General features: G+C 52.7%; 3 protein-coding genes across 8 annotated transcripts; all 3 read right to left on the bottom strand.

Annotated features, from left to right (window-relative positions):
- Nucleotides 1-983: 983 nt before the first annotated feature.
- Nucleotides 984-11,129, bottom strand: GSDMA (gasdermin A). Of its 6 annotated transcripts, none has more exons than XM_050330760.1 (11): nt 5,728-5,874; nt 5,531-5,651; nt 4,442-4,746; nt 4,063-4,273; nt 3,619-3,784; nt 3,441-3,534; nt 2,979-3,032; nt 2,604-2,743; nt 2,261-2,411; nt 1,980-2,053; nt 984-1,842 (listed from the first exon to the last, which is right to left on the bottom strand). In XM_050330760.1, exons 3-11 carry the CDS (start codon nt 4,659-4,661, stop codon nt 1,615-1,617), a joined length of 1,338 nt encoding a protein of 445 aa, XP_050186717.1. In that variant the 5' UTR covers nt 4,662-4,746; nt 5,531-5,651; nt 5,728-5,874; the 3' UTR covers nt 984-1,614. The 6 variants fall into 6 exon arrangements, with proteins under 6 accessions (XP_050186717.1, XP_050186723.1, XP_050186721.1 ...); XM_050330766.1 differs by having other exon boundaries at nt 3,667-3,784; XM_050330764.1 differs by having other exon boundaries at nt 4,442-4,662.
- On the bottom strand, nt 984-11,514 carry LOC126648076 (gasdermin-A3-like). The gene is made up of 9 exons (XM_050330767.1): nt 11,138-11,514; nt 9,854-10,158; nt 9,464-9,674; nt 9,027-9,192; nt 8,849-8,942; nt 8,387-8,440; nt 7,982-8,151; nt 6,682-7,790; nt 984-1,136 (listed from the first exon to the last, which is right to left on the bottom strand). The coding sequence occupies exons 2-8, from the start codon at nt 10,071-10,073 to the stop codon at nt 7,521-7,523; spliced, it is 1,185 nt and encodes a 394-aa protein (XP_050186724.1). The 5' UTR covers nt 10,074-10,158; nt 11,138-11,514; the 3' UTR covers nt 984-1,136; nt 6,682-7,520.
- A 128-nt stretch (nt 11,515-11,642) lies between these two features.
- On the bottom strand, nt 11,643-21,175 carry ORMDL3 (ORMDL sphingolipid biosynthesis regulator 3). The gene is made up of 4 exons (XM_050330768.1): nt 21,085-21,175; nt 16,992-17,191; nt 15,711-15,862; nt 11,643-15,579 (listed from the first exon to the last, which is right to left on the bottom strand). Exons 2-4 carry the CDS (start codon nt 17,163-17,165, stop codon nt 15,444-15,446), a joined length of 462 nt encoding a protein of 153 aa, XP_050186725.1. The 5' UTR covers nt 17,166-17,191; nt 21,085-21,175; the 3' UTR covers nt 11,643-15,443.
- Between the last annotated feature and the right edge of the window lie 146 nt (nt 21,176-21,321).

Raw genomic sequence — 21,321 nt, 5'->3', positions numbered from 1 at the left:
CCTGTGAGGGGTCCCGTGAGGGACCGGGAATCCTGTGAGGGATCCTGTGAGAGGTCCTGTGAGGGACCGGGAATCCTGTGAGGGATCCCGTGAGGGAATGGAATCCTGTGAGGGATCCTGTGAGAGGTCCTGTGAGGGATCCCGTGAGGGACCGGGGATCCTGTGAGGGATCCTGTGAGAGGTCCTGTGAGGGGTCCCGTGAGGGACCGGGAATCCTGTCAGGGATCCTGTGAGAGGTCCTGTGAGGGACTGGGAATCCTGTGAGGGATCCCCTGAGGGGTCCCGTGAGAGATCCTGTGAGGGATCCCCTGAGGGGTTCCATGAGGGACAAGGGATCCTGTGAGGAGTCCCGTGGGGGACCGGGATCCTGTGAGGGGTCCATGAGGGACCGGGAATCCTGTGAGGGATCCTGTGAGAGGTCCTGTGAGGGGTCCCGTGAGGGACTGGGAATCCTGTGAGGGGTCCCCTGAGGGGTCCCGAGAGAGATCCTGTGAGGGGTCCCGTGAGGGACCGATCCTGTGAGGGATCCCCTGAGGGGTTCCGTGAGGGACCGGGGATCCTGTGAGGGGTCCATGAGGGACCGGGGATCCTGTGAGGGGTCCATGAGGGACCGGGGATCCTGTGAGGGGTCCTGTGAGTGATCAGGACCAGGGATCAGAGGGGGGTCCTGTGAGGGGTCCCGTGAGGGACCAGAGATTCTGTGAGGGATCCCGTGAGGGGTCCTGTGAGGGGTCAAAACTGGGAGTCCCATGAGGGGTCCTGTGAGAGATCAGGACCAGGGATCATGTGAGGGGTACCATGAGGGATCGGGACTGGGAATCCTGTGAGGGGTCCTGTGAGGAGCCAGGCTGGGATCGGGACCGGGAGACAGGGTGCCCAGCTAAGCGCCCTATTTCTGTGACAGCCTCACTCCCAAGGTTGTCAGATGTGTTGTGGGACCCAAAACACACGGAAAGAAAGAAGTTGCCTTCCAGAACACCAGGTTGCTCAGCAAGTAGCTCCTCTTTATTTATAAAGTGATAATGAGAGTATTTAAATTGTAACTGAAGCACTGCCCCGTGTCCCTGGAGCAGCCCAGGGGCCATGGCAGCATTGGGTCCAAGAAAGGGTCGGTGAATCCCCTGGGATCCCCCCACCTTTGTGCCACAAACACCTCATGGAGCCCCCCGGAACCCACAGGGGGGACCAGGGTAATTGGGTCACTGCAGGTCTTTTCCTTTGTTTCCTTTGCATTTTTTCCCCTTTGCATTCCCTTTCCCTTTGCATTCCCTTTCCCTTGGCATTCCCTTGCCCTTCCCTTTCCTGTTCATTAATTGCAGAAGCAGCAGTGTTTTTAGGGAAGCAGGATTACATGAGGCACAGCAGCCAGGCCTGTGGTTATCTGGGCTCATGGATTTTCCAATTGTCCCTCTGCTTTCAACAGGGAACAGCCAGAGAAATCCACTTTGATATCCAGCCTTTTGCATCCATAATGAGGTTTCCTGCCTTGAGTTTGCTTTTCCCAGCCAAAGCAGCCATAAGCATTAACAAGGATGAAAATGGGGGAGAGAAGTGGCTCATGGGCAGAAGTTTCCCAGCACCTTGGGGAGGGGTTCCCTGGGCAGGGCCAGGTGCCTATTTGGGGTCACTGAGGAGGCAGAGGATGTACAGGGCCACGTACAGGGCAGCCATGACCTCAAAGGGATGTTCCATGGGCACAGCTGATCCATCTTCCTGGAGCTTCACTCTGCTCAGCTCCACCAGGGCCATGGTCAAGTGCTGATCCTCCTGCCGTGGGAAGGAGAGCAGCCTGGCGTCCACACGGAAAGGCTTCTCCAGCTCGTGCTCCAGGAGTTTCTCAACCTTCACAGCAACACCAAAAAAGGCAAATCGGTGTTTTAACAAGCTGTCCAATTGTGATGTCATCATGGACATGATGCTTTAATTAAAATACCTCCCATTATCCCTTCAAACGAGCCAAGTGTGATGTGGGTACTCACCAGCTTCAGCTGCTGGGACACAATCTTCCTTTCCAAGGATTCCAGCAGCAGCAGCAGCTGATCGTCCAGTAGCTCTGCAGAATTAATCCAGCTCTGATCAAAAACCTGTCACCAAGGGGTTTGAGATAGTGGGTGGGATGGGAAGGGTGAGCAGGATGAGAAGGGTGATCATTTAGAGATGCAGCTTCCACTTGGGAAGGAAGAGGAGCAGGAACAGGACGAGATGTTAGGACTGGGAGTCAGCTCGGCCTCAGTTTCCCCACTAAGACCCAAAGCCTCACCATCCAAAGCATCAAGGGTGTAGGTTATTCCCTCTGCTAGCAGACGACGATGATCTCTTGGAGAATTCTCTAAGGTGCTCAACAGGTCTTTTAAGTCTGGGCTTTCTGTTTTCAGCTCATAACCATCAATTCCTGCAAAAACATCTTCCATCTGTGTGGAAAAGGGAAAAGAAAGGTCAGGATTTGAGGGCAGAGGCTGCTGCTAGTCCAGAGCAGATCAGATGTGCTGAGTAAAGGGGATTTTGGGTGGAGTGTTGTGGCACAGGTGCCTTGTGGGGCAAGAGGTGTGATCGCGGATGTCTCTGTGTTTGTAAATCCTGGCAGTAGGAGAACCTTTCCTTACCTTCTGGCTGAGCTCTGGAAAGAGGTTCCTGTCTCTCAGCACAGCTGTGATGGTCTTTAGGAACATGACCCGCAGGTCAGGAGACAGCTTGGAGAAAACCGCATAGTGTTGTACAACTTCTCTCACCACTTCTGAGGGACCTGAAAACCAGGAAGAGTCCAAAGATGTCACTGCTGAACTAGGAGTTCAGTGGCAGCCCTAAACTGAGAGTGTGAAACACTGGTGTGAATATTTTGGAAGCAAGATGGAATTTGGGCAGTTGTCATGTCTTTGGGAACACATCACTCTTGGTGGTTTGTTTTGTCCCGGGAGATTCCACCTCACCCAAACCAGGTAAAAGTTTCACAAGTGGAAGCAGAAGAATACTTTGCTTACCATCATCTTCGTAACCTACAAGTTCACCAGAACACTGTATGAAAAATCCCAGTCCTGCAACAGGATAAAAAGGACATTTAGGTTGTTTTTCCCAGCTTTCCCACTGAAGGTCACCCTCCCTGTTTTCTCCCTGGCTCTTTTCTTCTAAACATGAAAAAGGACCAAACCAAACTCTGCTGTCTGTGCCGTTTATCACCAGGAGCTCTGCAGCTCCCCAAAGATAGAGCGGAGAGTTCCAGGGTCCCTCTTGCCCTCCCCAAACTGCTCCTTTCCCACACAGAGCCTTGACATTCCATGGGTTGTACAACCTTCCCCAGGTGGTTTCTGTCCCTCCCACTGCCTCCATCTCCTTGTCAATGAGCTGATGGTGGCTGTGGGGCTGAGTGATACTTGAGAAAATGTTCTTCCTCTTCCACACCATTTCCCAAATGGAGGAGTTGGTAATTTCTGGAAGTTACTTACTCCATTCTCCCTTGTAAATGTTCATCTCGATGGCCCTGAAGGCCAGGGTGCAGCTCTTGGGGATGACTATGCTTTGTCTGTTCTCTGTGGTGCCCTGGTGGAGGAAAACAACCTGCTAGGGCACCTGGATGAAGGTGCTGGGGAAGGATCAACACCTGAGCCTGGAGAGAAACCAAACCTTTGCAGAGAACTTGGCGTAAATCTTGGCCAGGAAGCTCCCGTGTACCTTGGTGGACTCCTTGTAGACGGCCTCCTCTGAGGCTTCCAGGGTTTCATAAACCAAGAACAATTTGAGCTTTGTCCTCTGGAGCTGTTGGATGAAGGAGTGATCCATGTTGATTTTTCTAAAAGACAAAAAGGTTGGGAAGGGGCTGGAGCACAAGTCATTTGAGGAGCGGCTGAAAGAGCTGGGGGGGCTCAGCCTGGGGCAAAGGAGGCTCTGAGGGGAAGTTCTGGCTCCAAGCCCCACCCAGCCCGGCCCAGTTAGGGGGAATTCATTGTCTGAGGCCTCAATCATGTTTTTGTGCTGTTGAACACCCCCTGTGTGACCTGTCATGGCCTGGGTGGGGATGGCCTGGGTGGGGATGGCCAGAGCCTGTGTGCTGCCTTTGTCCTGCCTTACCTTTTTTGTCTCAGGGCCTCCAGTGAGCCCATGGATATGGTCTTGGTCTGAGGCTTGATGGAAAACTCCTGGGACACAGAGCCACCTCCTTTCAGCTCCACATTTGCAGGGTCAACACTAAGGCTGAGGCACCCATCGACTTGGTCAGTGGTGACTTTGGTGAGAGTGAATTGTCTGGAATGTGGACCATCTCCCGAGGGATGGAGGGAATCTGAAATGATTCCATGCATTTGTTTCAGCCGGATTGCACAGATTCAGCACTCTAAGTGTTTCACCCACAGGAAAGCTGGGACGTGGGACAGTTCAGCCATGACCCCAGTGACCCCAAAACATTATCTGTGGAATCTGTGAACTTTGGGTTGACATATCTGGGCTTTACCTGTGCTTTTCCCATCATCTCCAGGCAGCAGCACATCGTCCAGTGTGAACCCTGTGCGCTGGTAGTAGGGACCTTGGTGGAACACGGTTTTTCTTTTTTCTTTTCCTACCAGAAGGCAGGAGGGTCTGAAGTGCTCGTGGTCTGCAATGCTCTCCACGGGGACCAATTCTTCCTTTGGATCCATTTGACTTACGATGTATCTGGTGACTTTTTTAAACATTCTGCTGGGTGTGAGTGAAGTTTTGCAGCCAAGCCAAGTGGATTTGTGCCTTGGGAAAGGGGCAAGGCAAATTCAGCCAAATTACCTGAAATGAGTAACAAAATGTTACTGCAGTGATTAAGAATTTTTCAAAATCATGACCTAAATACACCCCACTATCTAAGGACACAGCTTTCCGAGGGTTGTTTTAGGGAGTGTTTGGAGAGGAAGCAGCAGGAGCTGTGAGTTGTTTGGACTCGTCCCCCTTTGCTGATGAAGCCCAGTCACGGTGCAGACAGAGCCCAGCTCGCAGGCTCTGAGGGTGCAGATTCTGGGGGCAAATCTCCCCCAAAATATAAAGCAATCAGCCCAGCCCAGCCCCCTGCACACAGCCTGGAGCTCAGCTGCTGTTTGAGAGCCAGAAACAGATTCCGGTTTCCTGACGCAGCTTGTATTTCACAAAAAATTGTTTCAGTTTCACTTTTCTGGTGTGTTGGGGGAGGGAAAGGCAGGGAACGCCTGCCTGACTTGGGTCGTAAGAGACCCTGAAGTCCATCCAATTCCACCCCTTGCCATGGGCAGGGACACCTTCCACTGGCCCAGGTTGCTCCAAGCCCCGTCCAACCTGGCCTTGGACACTTCCAGGGCTGGGGCAGCCACAGCTTCTCTGGGCATCCTGTGCCAGGGCCTGCCCACCCTCCCAGGGAGGAATTTCTTCCCAATGCCCCATCGAACCCTACTGTCTCTCAGGTTAAATCCATCTCCAAGACAAACAGTCCTGTGTGCCCACTTTTAGTAGCATTTGCAGGACTCATTGCCTTGGAAAGCACTTAACAGACGGCTTCCCCCAAGCCTCTGCCACAGCCAAAGCTCTGGAATAAGGCCCTTACCTGTTTGGTGGATGCCTCCCGTGGATCAGGAGCCTGGGGGCTGCTGAGGGGATGTGAGCCCTGCAGGACAGCAGGAGGAGGTCTCTGCCTTCCCTTCTGCTCAGAGGGCAGGAAGTTTCTGCTAAATGAGGGAGCTGTGAGTTGGCACAAGAAGCTGGAAGCAGCACAGACCCAAAGAGTAAAGTGATTTCCCTTACCTTGTTAATGGGGAGGGGGCTCCCTGAAGCAACCCCTGGGTTAGACCCAGTCCGTGCAGGAGGATCCCTGGCTGTTCACCCCAGCTCACTCTCAGATGTGAGCGATTTCCTGACCTCTTCACCATTGTTAACTCCAGTGAACTATTGCTTAACTCTTCCTCTAAAGGGCTTTGGTGATTGGACAGAGTCAGAATGTTGGAAACTTTGTACAAAGTCTGTGAGTCACTGGAACTTCTGCAAATGGAGCAGATAAAACCCGCCCACCCCTCCAGGACCTGAGGGGAGCTGGGCCTGCTGGTGTTACACCGTGTCTGTGTTTGGGGTGTGATGCTTTGGGACCTCTTCCTGCCTTTCACTGCAGCACAGGATTCCTTGGGGCTGGAGTTCAGGTGGCAGATAGGAAGTAAAAAGCCAAGTGTGGTATCAGTGACTGGGTAGCGGCTGTGGAATCATAAATCATATTTTGCAGACCTGGGTGGAAAATAAATCCCCGTTAAGACGTGGCCTGCAGTTCTTGCCTCAGTCTGTGCCCTCTTTTGCAGCCTGAGTCGCGTGGACTGACCCTGATCCCTGCAGAGCCTTCACCATCTCATCTAGGGAGGCCCTTCTGCCAGTACATAGCGAAAGGTTTGTGTTAGTAATTCTTTGCCTCCCTGTCTCGTTGTCTCCATGGGGTAGGGGTGCGTTAGGAAGTGGCAAAATGTGCCCTTATTTCTGTGACAGCCTCACTCCCAAGGTGGTCGGATGTGTTGTGGGACCCAAAACGCACGGAAAGAAAGAAGTTGCCTTCCAGAACACCAGGTTGCTCAGCAAGAAGCTCCTCTTTATTTATAAAGTGATAATGAGAGTATTTAAATTGTAACTGAAGCACTGCCCCGTGTCCCTGGAGCAGCCCAGGGGTGATGGCAGAGCCTGGACCAGGGAAGGGGCAGTGAAACCCCTGGGATCCCCCACCTTTGTGCCACCAGCAGCTCATGGAGCCCCCCGGAACCCACAGGGGGGACCAGGGTAAGTGGGTCACTGCAGGTCTTTTCCTTTGTTTCCTTTGCATTTTTTCCCCTTTGCATTCCCTTTCCCTTTGCATTCCCTTTCCCTTGGCATTCCCTTGCCCTTCCCTTTCCTGTTCATTAATTGCAGAAGCAGCAGTGTTTTTAGGGAAGCAGGATTACATGAGGCACAGCAGCCAGGCCTGTGGTTATTTGGGCTCGTGGATTTTCCAATTGTCCCTCTGCTTTCAACAGGGAACAGCCAGAGAAATCCACTTTGATATCCAGCCCTTTGCATCCATAATGAGGTTTCCTGCCTTGAGTTTGCTTTTCCCAGCCAAAGCAGCCATAAGCATTAACAAGGATGAAAATGGGGGAGAGAAGTGGCTCATGGGCAGAAGTTTCCCAGCACCTTGGGGAGGGGTTCCCTGGGCAGGGCCAGGTGCCTATTTGGGGTCACTGAGGAGGCAGAGGATGTACAGGGCCACGTACAGGGCAGCCATGACCTCAAAGGGATGTTCCATGGGCACAGCTGATCCATCTTCCTGGAGCTTCACTCTGCTCAGCTCCACCAGGGCCATGGTCAAGCTCTGATCCTCCTGCCGTGGGAAGGAGAGCAGCCTGGCGTCCACACGGAAAGGTGGATGTGGGTTGGGACACAATCTTCCTTTCCAAGGATTCCAGCAGCAGCAGCAGCTGATCGTCCAGTAGCTCTGCAGAATTAATCCAGCTCTGATCAAAAACCTGCCACCAAGGTGTTTGAGATAGTGGGTGGGATGGGAAGGGTGAGCAGGATGAGAAGGGTGATCATTTAGAGATGCAGCTTCCACTTGGGAAGGAAGAGGAGCAGGAGCAGGAGCAGGACGAGATGTTAGGACTGGGAGTCAGCTCTGCCTCAGTTTCCCCACTAAGACCCAAAGCCTCATCATCCAAAGCATCGAGGGTGTAGGTTATTCCCTTTGCCAGCTGACGACGATGATCTCTTGGAGAATTCTCTAAGGTGCTCAACAGGTCTTTTAAGTCTGGGCTTTCTGTTTTCGGCTCATAACCATCAATTTTCTCAAGAAATCTTTCTATCTGTGTGGAAAAGGGAAAAGAAAGGTCAGGATTTGAGGGCAGAGGCTGCTGCTAGTCCAGAGCAGACAGATGTGCTGAGTAAAGGGGATTTTGGGTGGAGTGTTGTGGCACAGGTGCCTTGTGGGGCAAGAGGTGTGATCGCGGATGTCTCTGTGTTTGTAAATCCTGGCAGTAGGAGAACCTTTCCTTACCTTCTGGCTGAGCTCTGGAAAGAGGTTCCCGTCTCTCAGCACAGCTGTGATGGTCTTTAGGAACATGACCCACAGGTCAGAAGACAGCTTGGACAACACTCCATAGTGTTTTTTAACTTCTCTTTCCTCCTTGTCTGGTTTTGGTATTAGGAAATCATACAACCCGAAACCTGAAAACCAGAAAGAGTCCAAAGATGTCACTGCTGAACTAGGAGTTCAGTGGCAGCCCTAAACTGAGAGTGTGAAACACTGGTGTGAATATTTTGGAAGCAAGATGGAATTTGGGCAGTTGTCATGTCTTTGGGAACACATCACTCTTGGTGGTTTGTTTTGTCCTGGGAGATTCCACCTCACCCAAACCAGGTAAAAGTTTCACAAGTGGAAGCAGAAGAATACTTTGCTTACCATCACCTTCGTAACCTACAAGTTCAGTAGAACATTCTGTGAAAAATCCCAGTCCTGCAACAGGATAAAAAGGACATTTAGGTTGTTTTTCCCAGCCTTCCCACTGAAGGTCACCCTCCCTGTTTTCTCCCTGGCTCTTTTCTTCTAAACATGAAAAAGGACCAAACCAACCTCTGCTGTTTGCCCCATTTATCACCAGGAGCTCTGCAGCTCCCCAAAGATAGAGCGGAGAGTTCCAGGGTCCCTCTTGCCCTCCCCAAACTGCTCCTTTCCCACACAGAGCCTTGACATTCCATGGGTTGTACAACCTTCCCCAGGTGGTTTCTGTCCCTCCCACTGCCTCCATCTCCTTGTCAATGAGCTGATGGTGGCTGTGGGGCTGAGTGATACTTGAGAAAATGTTCTTCCTCTTCCACACCATTTCCCAAATGGAGGAGTTGGTAATTTCTGGAAGTTACTTACTCAATTCTCCCTTGTTAATGTTCACTTGGATGGCCCTGAAGGCCAGGGTGCAGCTCTTGGGGATGACTATGCTTTGTCTGTTCTCTGTGGTGCCCTGGTGGAGGAAAACAACCTGCTAGGGCACCTGGATGAAGGTGCTGGGGAAGGATCAACACCTGAGCCTGGAGAGAAACCAAACCTTTCCAGAGAGCTTGGCATAAATCTTGGCCAGGAAGCTCCCGTGTGCCTTGGTGGACTCGTTGTAGACAAGCTCCTCTGAGGCTTCCAGGGTTTCATAAACCAAGAACAATTTGAGCTTTGTCCTCTGGAGCTGTTGGATGAAGGAGTGATCCATGTTGATTTTTCTAAAAGACAAAAAGGATGGGAAGGGGTTGGAGCACAAGTCATTTGAGGAGCGGCTGAGAGAGCTGGGGGGGCTCAGCCTGGGGCAAAGGAGCCTCTGAGGGGAAGTTCTGGCTCCAAGCCCCACCCAGCCTCTCCTGGTTAAGGGGAATTCATTGTCTGAGGCCTCAGTCTTGTTTTTTGAACACCCCCTGTGTGACCCAGCATGGCTTGGGTGGGGATGGCCTGGGTGGGGATGGCCAGAGCCTGTGTGCTGCCTTTGTCCTGCCTTACACTTTTTGTCTCAGGGCCTCCAGTGAGTCCATGGATATGGTCTTCTTCTGCATCTTGATGGAAAACTCCTGGGACACAGAGCCACCTCCTTTCAGGTTCACTTTTGCAGAGTCAACACTAAGCTTGAGATTCCCATCGACTTTGGCATCAGTGACCTTTGTGAGAGTGAATTGACTGGAACCTGGACCATCTCCCGAGGGAAGGAGGGACTCTGAAATGATTCCATGCATTTGCTTCAGCAGGATTGCACAAACTCAGCACTGTAAGTATTTCACCCACAGGAAAGCTGGGACGTGGGACAGTTCAGCCATGACCCCAGTGACCCCAAAACATTATCTGTGGAATCTGTGAACTTTGGGTTGAGATATTTGTGTGATATTTGTGACATACCTGTGCTTTCCTCATCACCTTCAGGCAGCAGCACGCTGCCCAGACTAAACCTTGTACACGCGAAGTAGGGACGTGAGCGGAATATGGGGTTTCGTTTTTCTTTTTTAATCAGAAGGCAGGAGAGTCTGAAGTGCTCGTGGTCTACAATGCTCTCCACAGGGGCCAGTTCTTCGTTTGGATCCATTTGACTTACGATGTATCTGGTGACTTTTCTAAACATTCTGCTGGGTGTGGGTGAAGTTTTGCAGCCAAGCCAAGTGGATTTGTGCCTTGGGAAAGGGACAAGGCAAGTTAAGCCAAATTACCTGAAATGAGTAACAAAATGTTACTGCAGTGATTAAGAATTTTTCAAAATCATGACCTAAATACACCCCACTATCTAAGGACACAACTTTCCGAGGGTTGTTTTAGGGAGCGTTTGGAGAGGAAGCAGCAGGAGCTGTGGGTTGTTTGGACTCATCCCCCTTTGCTGATGAAGCCCAGTCACAGTGCAGACAGAGCCCAGCTCGCAGGCTCTGAGGGTGCAGATTCTGGGGCAAATCTCCCCCAAAATATAAAGCAATCAGCCCAGCCCAGCCCCCTGCACACAGCCTGGAGCTCAGCTGCTGTTTGAGAGCCAGAAACAGATTCTGGTTTCCTGACGCAGCTTGTATTTCACAAAAAATTGTTTCAGTTTCACTTTTCTGGTGTGTTGGGGGAGGGAAAGGCAGGGAATGCCTGCCTGACTTGGGTCATAAGAGACCCTGAAGTCCATCCAATTCCACCCCTGCCATGGGCAGGGACACCTTCCACTGGCCCAGGTTGCTCCAAGCCCCGTCCAACCTGGCCTTGGACACTTCCAGGGCTGGGGCAGCCACAGCTTCTCTGGGCATCCTGTGCCAGGGCCTGCCCACCCTCCCAGGGAAGAATTTCTTCCCAATGCCCCATCGAACCCTACTGTCTCTCAGGTTAAATCCATTGCCAGAACAAATAGGTTTGTGTGCCCAATTTTAGTAGCACTTGCAGGAGTCATTGCCTTGGAAAGCACTTAACAGACGGCTTCCCCCAAGCCTCTGCCACAGCCAAAGCTCTGGAATAAGGCCCTTACCTGTTTGGTGGATGCCTCCCGTGGATCAGGAGCCTGGGGGCTGCTGAGGGGATGTGAGCCCTGCAGGGCAGCAGGAGGAGGTCTCTGCCTTCCCTTCTGCTCAGAGGGCAGGAAGCCTTTGCTAAATAAGGGAGCTGTGAGTTGGCCCAGGAAGCTGAAAGCAGCACAAACCCAAAGAGTAAAGTGATCTCCCTTACCTTATTAATGAGGAGTGGGCTCCCTGAAGCAACCTCTGCTGGAGCAGATGCACCGCTGGATCCCTGTCTTTTCACTGCAGCTTATCTGGTGGTGTTCTCAGTTTTGAAATCACTTGGGGAATTTCCTCCTCAGTGATGTTTTATTTTCACACAATAGCCACTGCATAACTCCTCCCCTGAAAGGTTTGAGTGATTGAGTCTCTTAAAGGGGCTGTGTATAACTCAAAACTTCAACAGTGCAGTGGGTTTGACCTTGCCCAGATTCCAAATACCCACTGACAGCTTCTGCATTCCCCCCTCCTCCCGCCTCTGCAACTCCACACAGGAGAGAAGTTAAAAAAAACCAACAACCTGGGACAGTGGAAGGTGTCCCTGCCATTGGTAAGGGGTGGGACTGGATGATCTTTGAGGTCCCTTCCAACCCAAACCATTCCACGATTCATGTGACATTCTTGTTTCACAGCAAAACCCCTCCACGTGAAAATTCCAGGCCTCAAAACACAAGTTTTTACCTGAATACTTAACTTTATTAGTCTCTCTTAGAACACTGTACAAAGGAGTAATAAAAATATTCACACTTTATTTTAGAAAGTTCTCTACTTGAGACTCCTGTATCCACAGCAAAAAGAAGGGCTACTGGGAAAAAAAAAAAAAAGAAAAACAACCCTAAAACTTTGTACAGAACATTCCTTTAAAAAACCCTCCCAATTAATTCAGCTCATTAAACCCATCCAGGGAGGATACAGATACACCAACACTCGCATGCTTAAAAGCTATTATAGGCAATGATAGAGCAACATAAGTTACAATGAAGAATATTAATGTGTTAACCCACTGCTGTCCCCTCCTCGAGGGCCAGTACCGAGCTTCTAAAAACAACCCAAAATTCAAACATAAAAATTACTCGGGAACGATGTAGCCCTAAATCTTGGTTATTTTAAAGGCTTTTTCCTGCGAAGGTCTGGACTCTTTGCCACCCTGGTAGCTCTGTTAAATGAATCCCAAGACAGGATCCCTAATTCTTGGAGCATCAGGCTGGGAGGACTTGCTGGTTTTCCCACTGTCCTGGAGCAGGGACTGCTGTACCCTGCGGATACGTGCGTGGTGCTGACAGTGGCTTAGGAGGCTTTGCCCACTGCAAGGCTGCTGCCAGTTCCTGAGAAGGGTTCCAGGCTTTCAAAAGCTTTTCTCTTTCCTTGCAGAACCAAAGAGAAAAGCTGCTGAAGTACCTGCTGGCCAGGAATCGTTTCTCCATCGCAGGGCGGAGCCCACCTCGATCTCTCCAGGTAAGTTTTGTCCTGCTTATGACACAGGACAAGTTTCATAGGAAAATCCACCAGATCAGAATCCCATCTAAATGTGATCAGAATCTGTTTAAAATCAGCAATGGTCACTGATCTCCTCCATGCAGGTACCTGGGGAAAACTCCCCTTTAAAAGGAGTTCTGCTCACGTTTGGGTTCTCCACCTAAAATGTGGCTTCATCCCTGATCTGTCACCTCTAAGGACACGTCTGACAACCCCTCAGCCTGCCCATGCTGTCCTTTCACTTCAGACTCTCTCAGGTACCCCTAACAGTGGTGGTTTAATTACAATTAATTTATTGCTTTTCTATTTTTGATTAACCCTGATACCTACCCTTAAGTTGGGATCTTAAGGAAGATTCTACCAGGTTTGTAATTGTTCAAATACTTATTAATCGCATGTAGACACTTTACACGACATAATATAACAAGAAATCTTTCTTCAACTCACTTCTTTCCATATTTCCATTTATGTTTCCCTTGATTGGACTAAGTGAGTCCAAGTTAACTGCACTTATTCCATGGTAAAATGATGCCTGTGTTGTAAAGAGTGTCACTGTCACATAACCCCTGGGTAGGCTGTTTTTAATCATTCGTGTGAAGGAGAGAAATCACAAAACTTTACTTTTGCTGTTAGGCAAAGCCTTAATCATAAATTTCGGACTTCAGGCTTTAAAACCTGCTTGTTTGAGAAGTTCATAACCCAATTCTGGTTCACAGCTATATTTAATTTAACAAAACAAGAGTCAGATGTCCTTAGTGTCAGTGACCAGCACCGAGTGCTCAGGCCCTCAGCTCTTGCAGTGCCTTCAGGGAAGGCTGTGGGAATTGCTGGATCTCATCAGGAAGATGCTGATCCCTTTCAATTTAGAATTATTCTAAAATGATCAAACCTGCCTTAAAAAAAAACCCCAAACATTTCTTCCCTTGTCATCTACCAAAACAATTCATTCTCTTCCCTCTGGAGATGGAAGTGGTGCCTGGGCAGACACTGGGGGTCTGTTCAGCACCACACAGTGTTTTGGGTCCAGCCTCAGCCACCCCTGCCAGGACCTGCCCCCTGCAGGGATCCTGCTCATTTCTGTGCCATTTCCAAGCTGATTGATGCAATATCTCTATTTTGATAACAATTATCATTGTCTAGTAGCTTAAAGAGCCGATTAGGGTAGAGAGTACCTTAACTAAAGCAGCAGTCCTCATGTCCTGGGGGTTACATTTAAGGTTTCACCTCCCCATCAGGGAAATTGCACGTCTGTCAACGCCCTGGGGTCTCCAGCCAGACTCTTTTTTTCTTTCTACCTTCTTGAAAACGTCCTTTTCACTTCTATTTCCACTTTTCAAACATATTAGGGAGTCATTCTCCCTGCATTCCAGCAGCCCTCTCAGGCACACTGAATGTTTTCCCTTCCCCATGGCAGTCCCATAGGAAGTCTGAGGGAGAGAAGTGAAGCAGATTCCCTAAAATTATGCACAGATTTTAGGTGCAAACCTGAAATTCCCCAATCCATGTCCTATGCTCAGACCATCCAACAACTCAGCACTCTCCACCGTGGCCTCTAAAGCTGGAATTGCTACTGCAGGAACAAAAATAGCAGATTTAAAAGGTTTCATCCCATTGTCAGAAAGGTAACACAATATAAGCACTAAGACAACAGAAACACAGGTTTTCATGGGGTCTCAGGGGAAGCGTGAGGGGAAACATCCCACCTGGAACACAACCCAAAAGAAAATGGGATTATTTTGAACAGGAAAAAGCTGTCTCAGCCACCTGTTTGAGGTGGTAATTTGAGGGAAAAGGCTCGATTTTGTTCCTCTGTGAAATAATCTGTTATCAGTGACCCACTGAATCCCTCTGCTGGTCAATTCATCTGCTGCTGCTGCTGCTGCTGCTGCCTCACGCAGCCCTTGGGGGTGGAGCTGAGGGGACAGACTTCCAGGTAAGCCAGAAATCCAACCCTCGCTTCCCTCGAGTCCATGGACAACTGGAGAACTGGCAAATCCCAGCCACAAGGACTTAACCACGGAGCTGGACTGAGGAGAAAAATTCCAATTAAAGTCAAGGATGGCTGTGTGCTTGCTTAGAGCAATCAGCCCTCCACCTCATTTGGCCTATACCTGTCCAGTGGGAGCCTCTCCCACACCTCTCCATGTCCATGTCCCTGTCCCAAGGAGCTCAGTGGCATTTGTTGTCAATCATTAAATCATCCACCCCCAGCCCTTGATCCAAATGCCCCCTGAGACCCCCTGTGCTTCAAAACCAGCAGTGAGGGTGGGGAAAGGAGTTACCAGGACAGATTTGGGTATAAACTGAAAATAAGAAGCATGATTTGGGATCTATCCACCTTTTCCCTGGACCACATGGATGGTGCTGTAGGAAAGCAGAAGCTTTGTCAAACTGCAGGTTGTTTTTAGGAAAGGAACTTCCCTTCTCAGTGATGTCAAAGACTGCAAAATAAAAGTCTGTCATTCTCTTCTCCCTCCCACTCCCCCCTGCCTAGAACTTCAACTCAGACCCCAAAACAATCCAGCCCTGGGGAAGTCTGACTGTATCCCTTTGGATTTCCCCCACGTACTGCTCAAAGCACCACCCAGCTTCAGGAAGGGAAAGGTATTTTAAAGTGCATTTACCACAGCAATAGTACCAGCACTAAAAGCTTTTCCCCTCACCCCTGTCCTTGTTCATTCCATGTCTGGGACAGATGAGACTCCTCCCAGAATCCGTCCTCGTTGTACCTCCAGGTCTCAGTGGTTCTGCATCTATTGGTGACACCGGGATAAGAGAAATCTGGTGTCGCGTGTCCTGCTCCGCACTAAACTCTACTCTGGAGCTGGTTTGGATTTATTGGGCACGAGGATCCAGCATGCGGAATGTGTCTGTTGGGACCTGCGTTGGAACAGCCGCTCCGAAATCACATCCCAGTCCGTGCAGAGGGAGCAAACAGGGCTGGGGAGAAGGAATTCCCCCTTGCCCCGCTCCTCCGCCGCCCGCTCCAGCCACGCCGCTCAGTACTTGTTGATCCCAAAGATCCGGACTCCGTGGAACTGAGGCAGTTTGGGGATCAGCACGCTCATGAGGGAGATGGTGTTGATGATGAAGTGTATCCGGTCGTACTTGGTGTAAAAGCTGGTTAGAAAATACCTGGAAAAGAAGGGTGGGAACAGAGAAGGAGAGGTCAAACTGAGCTGCGGCGTTCCACGTGTCTGTGTCCCAGGACAGAACACCGGTGGGTACTGGGACACGAGGCCGCTGGGCCACCCTGGAATACTCACAGGACGATGGGCATGATGGTGAGGAACTTGCGGGAGGCGGTGAACTGGACTCCGTAATCCATCTGCTCCCAGTGCGTGAGCAGCCGGGCCTTGCCCTGGTCCGGGGTCTCGAAGGGGGTTCCCTTCACGGTGTGCAGGAAGATGTACATGCTCTGCAGGACACACAGCATGAGGAGGGCTCTGTATCCCAGAATCCCAGCCAGAGGAGCGCACTTGGAGCGTGCAGCCCCGCGCCGTTCCACTAGAGGGATGTGGCACTGCTGGAAAACCGGGAAGTGGCCATGGAAGCCGGGGAAGGAGAGCCGGGAGAGGCCGGGGCAGCTCGGCTGCTCCACGTGAGGCCTCTCGCTGGGCTGCTGGGTGTGAGCCAAGGAGGTGGTGGCGAGATTACAGCCCTGGGATCTCTGGGATCGGGAGATTAGCGCCCGCCTGCCGCGGCGCGGCAGGAACCTCCGGAAAACGTGCTGGGAGAGGGTCTGTCACCCCCCGATTACCAGGGGAACACAAGTCACAGACAAACAGTGTCTGGCTGCATCACAGCTCCTAAGGACACACACTCCTGGCACTTCAATTCCTTTTTGTTCCCACGACCTAAAGCTGCCAGAGAAGGGGGATGAGGAGCCGGCCGCTTGTCAGCCGAGCGCTGAGCAGCTCCAGTGTGGGGGTTTGTGGAGGTTTTATCCCCAGAGCAGCTCCAGTTTGGGGGTCTGGGGTTGGTTTTATCCCCCACCTAGGAATAACTCCAGCATGAGGGTCCCCAGTCCGTGTAGTTTTTGTCTCTGGGATATTCCTAGGCTGAGATGCTATTTAAAATTAAGGATACAGAATCAACTGCTGCATCTGTGAAGCGTTTTGTCCCCTGTGCCTGTGAGGACCTGCTTAGGGACCTGATCCTTAGAGAGAGGAATTGGTTCCTGGACTAACCTTTTACTTTAAGCAGAAAAACCTCTGAGGTTTAATCTTGTTTCCTTAACTCCGATGAGGCCAGTTCAGGTTTTACCAACCCAAGTAGTGTCTGGGGCCTGTCCCAGACTCCCCCGGGGACACAAAGAAGGACTTGCCCTGAAGGCAAATAAATCCCCCTCTGAGCAGCCTCACGAGGTGCTGCTGCCTCACCTGCACCTGGGCTGGATTTAAATCCATGACCCAGAGGCACCAGCACAGGCTGAGGGTTGCAGGTTGAGCAACTCCCCCCGGCACCTTTGGAAACACGAAGGAGCCGGAGCCGTTCCAGCAGGGATCTCCGCTCAGAGGCTCCCCGGGCCGCGCCGCCCCCCTTACCAGGTTGTGGATGATGTTGGTGAGGGTCCAGACCACGGGCACGCTGAAGAAGGGGATGCTGAGCAGCACGACGTGCAGCAGCCCGATGCCCAGCACGTAGGACAGCCAGATGCCGCGGCTGTTCATGACACGCGTGTTGGGGTTCACCTCGCTGTGCGCCGTCCCCACGTTCATCCTGCCCTCGTGTGCCACGGGAGCCCCTGCAAACACAACACACACACACAGAGCGAGGTCAGAGCACGGCCCCAAAGCTCTCTGAGCAGTGGCTGCTTGTCAGGCAAACCCCAAATCTGCCGCCTGCTATAAAAATCCCAAAGCAGCTCACTCCTCTGCCCCTCGCCGCTGCCGCTCCCAGAGCTGACGTCGCTGCTACCGAATCCGGGAGTGGTTCAGATTTGGGAATAATGTGTGGGAAGCCTGGCTGTGACAGAAGCTACTTGTGATTTGAGACGTTTTCCCACAGCCAAGGTGTCGAGGTTCGATCCCACGTTTGCCTGACAGAGACTCAAACCAGTATTTTAAAGCGCTTCTAAATCCTCATCACGGTGTTAATCATGGAAACACGCGGCACAGGAAGCTTCCTGCCTGTTTATGGAGTCAGCAGGGCCTTAAACTTGGGGAGGGAACACGGTTATTTGCTGAGGAAAGGCTCTGTATCAACAGATCTCCTAATTAATTTAACTAAATTAACAGGGTTCTGCACAGCCCCGGAGGTTTGCTGGACTCCTGCTCTGCCTCACTTGCTTTGCCTTTGGATTTAAGACTTACAGAGAGGGGAAGAAAGAGGAACAAAACAATTTCCCCCCAGGGAAGGAATGAGATTCTTCTGGAGGAATGTAAAAAGGGAGAGATAACAGGGCAAAGTGCCTTGGGAGGATATTTCAGGAGGAAGAGCTGTGGAGGAGATGGCTCTTCCCCTACCTGGAAAGAACAGCTGCAATGTAGGAGGAGCACAGAGATGGTTTTCTGGACAATGCCAGGAAGGAGAGGAAGCAAGAGAGTGTCACCCTCTTGGAGCAAGTCCTTGGAGTGGTGTCCCACAGACAGTGAAGGTATTGAGTGGGCTTTTGGACTGACAGTGCCAATGGCAGCAGGTATCCATCAGCTCCCAGGCCGGCTGGGAGCAGCACAGCTCTGGTTTACTGGTTTCCAGGGATTACAGGGAACAGCACAAACTAAACCCGCTGTAAAGCTGAAAGTCTTCACACTGAGATCAGGGAAATTCTCGTGTAAAATCATCTCTGTGTGTCCCATGGAAGTGGAGTTTGATGGGATGATCCCTCCTTGGCTCCGGGACCCCACGGCGAGGGTCGTTTCCTGCTGTCGTGCCTCGTGGCTCTGCCGTTGGTTCCCACAGCTGGAGGTTGTGTTGCTGCTCCCTCTGGCTCTCTGGGGCTGAGCTCGAGCCAGCTCCAACATCACGCTCCCCTCACTGCCAGCTGTTCCCAGCTCCCTCCTGGAGCACCAGGCCTGGCTTGTCTCAGGAGCTGGCCCAGGGCTGGGGCTCAGAGCCAAGCTCCACTCCACAGCTCCTGGGATGCTCCACGCAACTTCCAAACCTCCTCCAAGCGTACAGGCGGCCGTTGCTGCAGATCCTCACGTCCCTCTGTGAGGGGGCTCATACCTGGGGAAGGATTTTGTTTCCAGGGAAGAGGCTGCAGCTCTGCAGGGTGCTCGTTTCCTTCTGCTCATCTCCTGGAAAACTGGCTTGGGGATGTTCCTGACAACAGCCCAAAGTGTGGGCTGGAAGCAAGACTGGGAGCCAGAGCTCAGCACTTCACCCCTGGCTCGGGGAACAGCTCCAGCCTGAACCTGCTGCAATTCCCAAGGGCTCTCAGAAGGAAAACTGGGTGCTGTGGTGAAGCATAAATGAGTCAAAAAGACTCAGATTGTTGCAACAACAACGAAAAGCAAAACACCCCGTGGAATGTGTAAACAGGAGTGCTGAGTGCCAGACATGGGAAACAGTTCTCCTGGATGTTGGGAGAACACTGTCCAGTCCTGGGAGGAGCTGGAGAGCATCCAGAAAGAGCAGAGAGAACAAGCAGAGGTGTAGGAAAAACATGACCTGCAAGGACAGCTGGAAGGAAACGGGTTTGTTTAGTCTGGAGGAGGCTGGAGAGAGGCGTGAGGAACAGTCCGACTCTCCACAAAGAGCTGTGCCTGTGGGATTCCAGCTGTGCCTGTGGGATTCCAGCTGTGCAGCAGCAGGAACCACAGCCACACTGCTGGGGCCTGGAGTGACATGGAGGTGCAGGAGGAGGGACGCTGGAGGGGACTGCCCATGAAAAGGGTTCTGTGCTCTCAATGGAGGCCTTAAAATCTACTTCCATCCAGGGTTAAGAACCTCAGATTCCTCTTTGGTTGCCCAGGAGGCCTCTCCAGGAGCCTCTCCTGAAGTGATGCCTTTATTTCCAACCATTAGTGTAACTTCCAAAAACTAAGGACCAAATTGGACTTGGTCCCTTCTGCCAACGAGGGCAGTTGCAGACCCACAGTGGGGTGGGAAGGGCCCAACTTGGAAGCTGTATGTGAACAATTCCTCTCTTCCTGCCTCAGCTTCCCTTCCTTGTAAAATTAAGGAATACAGGGGTGGAATGCTGGAACACAGGAGAGGTGAACTCATCCTTGCAGGAGATAAGGAGATGCCAAGCATTCAGTGCTCCATGAGGGTGATTCCGTGTCTCCAACTCTGCCCTTCCCCACCTTAAAAGTTTGACCTGCAGATCTTTCCAGCTCTGCCCTGGGCTGTGCAGCCCTTGCCCCAGTTCTCCCAAATTTCGGATTGCACAAGCCTGGCTGAGGGCACATGAGCTCCCAGAGCTCCCTCCCTACCCCCATCCCTCATCCCATGTTTGCTTTCTGTTTCCACAGCAGGATTTGTTCACCTGCAGGAAAACAAGGCACAGCCCCCCATGGGAAGGACTCCAGCCCCTCCTTCCCGGAGCAGCTGCTGCCAGGCTCTGCTTTCCCACTCTTTTTTGGGACAGAAAAGCCTGACTGTTGCACCAGGCGGAGGGTGAAGGTCGGGGCTGTGCTGACATTGGACAGTGGCCATCCAAGGAGGGGAAAAGTCAGAGATGTGGCCGGTGGCAAAGGGCACAGTGCGATGCCAGAGCCGAGCCCTCCCTCTGCTCCATCTTTCCCGTGTCCTGCTCCCTGTCCAGGTGCAGCCCCTTCCCCACCTTTGCCCCCAGAGGAGTGTGACCACCGTATGTTCCCATTCCCTTGCTTAACACTCAGACTTAATGACCTCAAAGGCCCTTTCCAGCCTAAATAAACGATCCTATGGCTCGGCAGGGCTGTCACCCTTCCCCAGGGATTGCAGGATCACGCTCCGATCCTGGCACTCCACTGCAGGGCCTTCACCTGGGCTGGAGAGGGAAGGAGGGCTCAGCTCTTGATCTCCCCAGTGTTCCCAGGCTGCTGGTGGGGATGATCCCACGGATCAGATCCCGATCTCTGGCAGCAACAGCAATCCCCATCTCCCCAGCAAATCCTTTAAACCCTTCTTTGCTGATGGCATCGGAGTTTGAACCAGAGGGCACTGGTGAACCGGGCTGCGCTGGGAGGCAGCTGCTGACTGGGACTGGGAACACAACGCCCCGGAGCCGTGTTGGCCACGTCTGAGCCCCAGCGCTGCCCGGAGCCTCCTCGGGCTCCCGGGGCTGGCAGAGCCCGGGGCGGGGGGACACACGGGGGACACGGGGACGAGGACACGGATGAGCCGCCCCGTCTCAGCCTGTTCTGGATTTAACGGGGAATCCCGGACCCGCAGGGAAGGCCGAGGCTGGGCTCCTCCGGGTCCCGGACTCCTCTTCCCTCCCCGTTTCCCCGGGCCGGGCCGGTGCCTCGGGGGGGCTGCGGCAGGACCCGCTCCGGGCCGGGCTGCGCACAGCGCGACCCCCGCCGTGGGGACCCCCCACTCTCCCAGCCCGCCGCGTCCCAGCTCCCTCCCAGCACCCGCTTCTCTCTTTCGGGGTGTTTTCCTCTCGGGCCGGGCCCACGCGAGGCACTTCCCCACGGCCCCGCCGCGGGGCTCGGCCCCCCCCCACGGCCCGCAGGGAGGGCTGAGCCCCCGGCCCGCACTCACCGCTCCCGCACGGCCCGGCCCGGCTCGGCTCGGCGGGGCCGGCGCTCGCTCCGCCGCTCTCCCGCTGCGCTCCCGGTGCGCTCCCGGCGGCCCCTCGGCCCGCCCCGCCGCGGCACGCCGGGAGCTGTAGTCCGGCAGCGCCGGCAGAGGCGGGGCCGCCGCGGGAACCGGCACCGGGAGAGCGGCTGGAGGGGCCGCACCGCACGTGGAGCCCCGGACCCGGCTGGGTGCCCGGGC

Source organism: Myiozetetes cayanensis, unplaced genomic scaffold (genome assembly GCF_022539395.1).
Source record: "Myiozetetes cayanensis isolate MyiCay16 unplaced genomic scaffold, myiCay2020 scf44, whole genome shotgun sequence".
NCBI lineage: Eukaryota > Metazoa > Chordata > Aves > Passeriformes > Tyrannidae > Myiozetetes > Myiozetetes cayanensis.
This window is presented reverse-complemented; position numbering and strand designations above follow the sequence as displayed.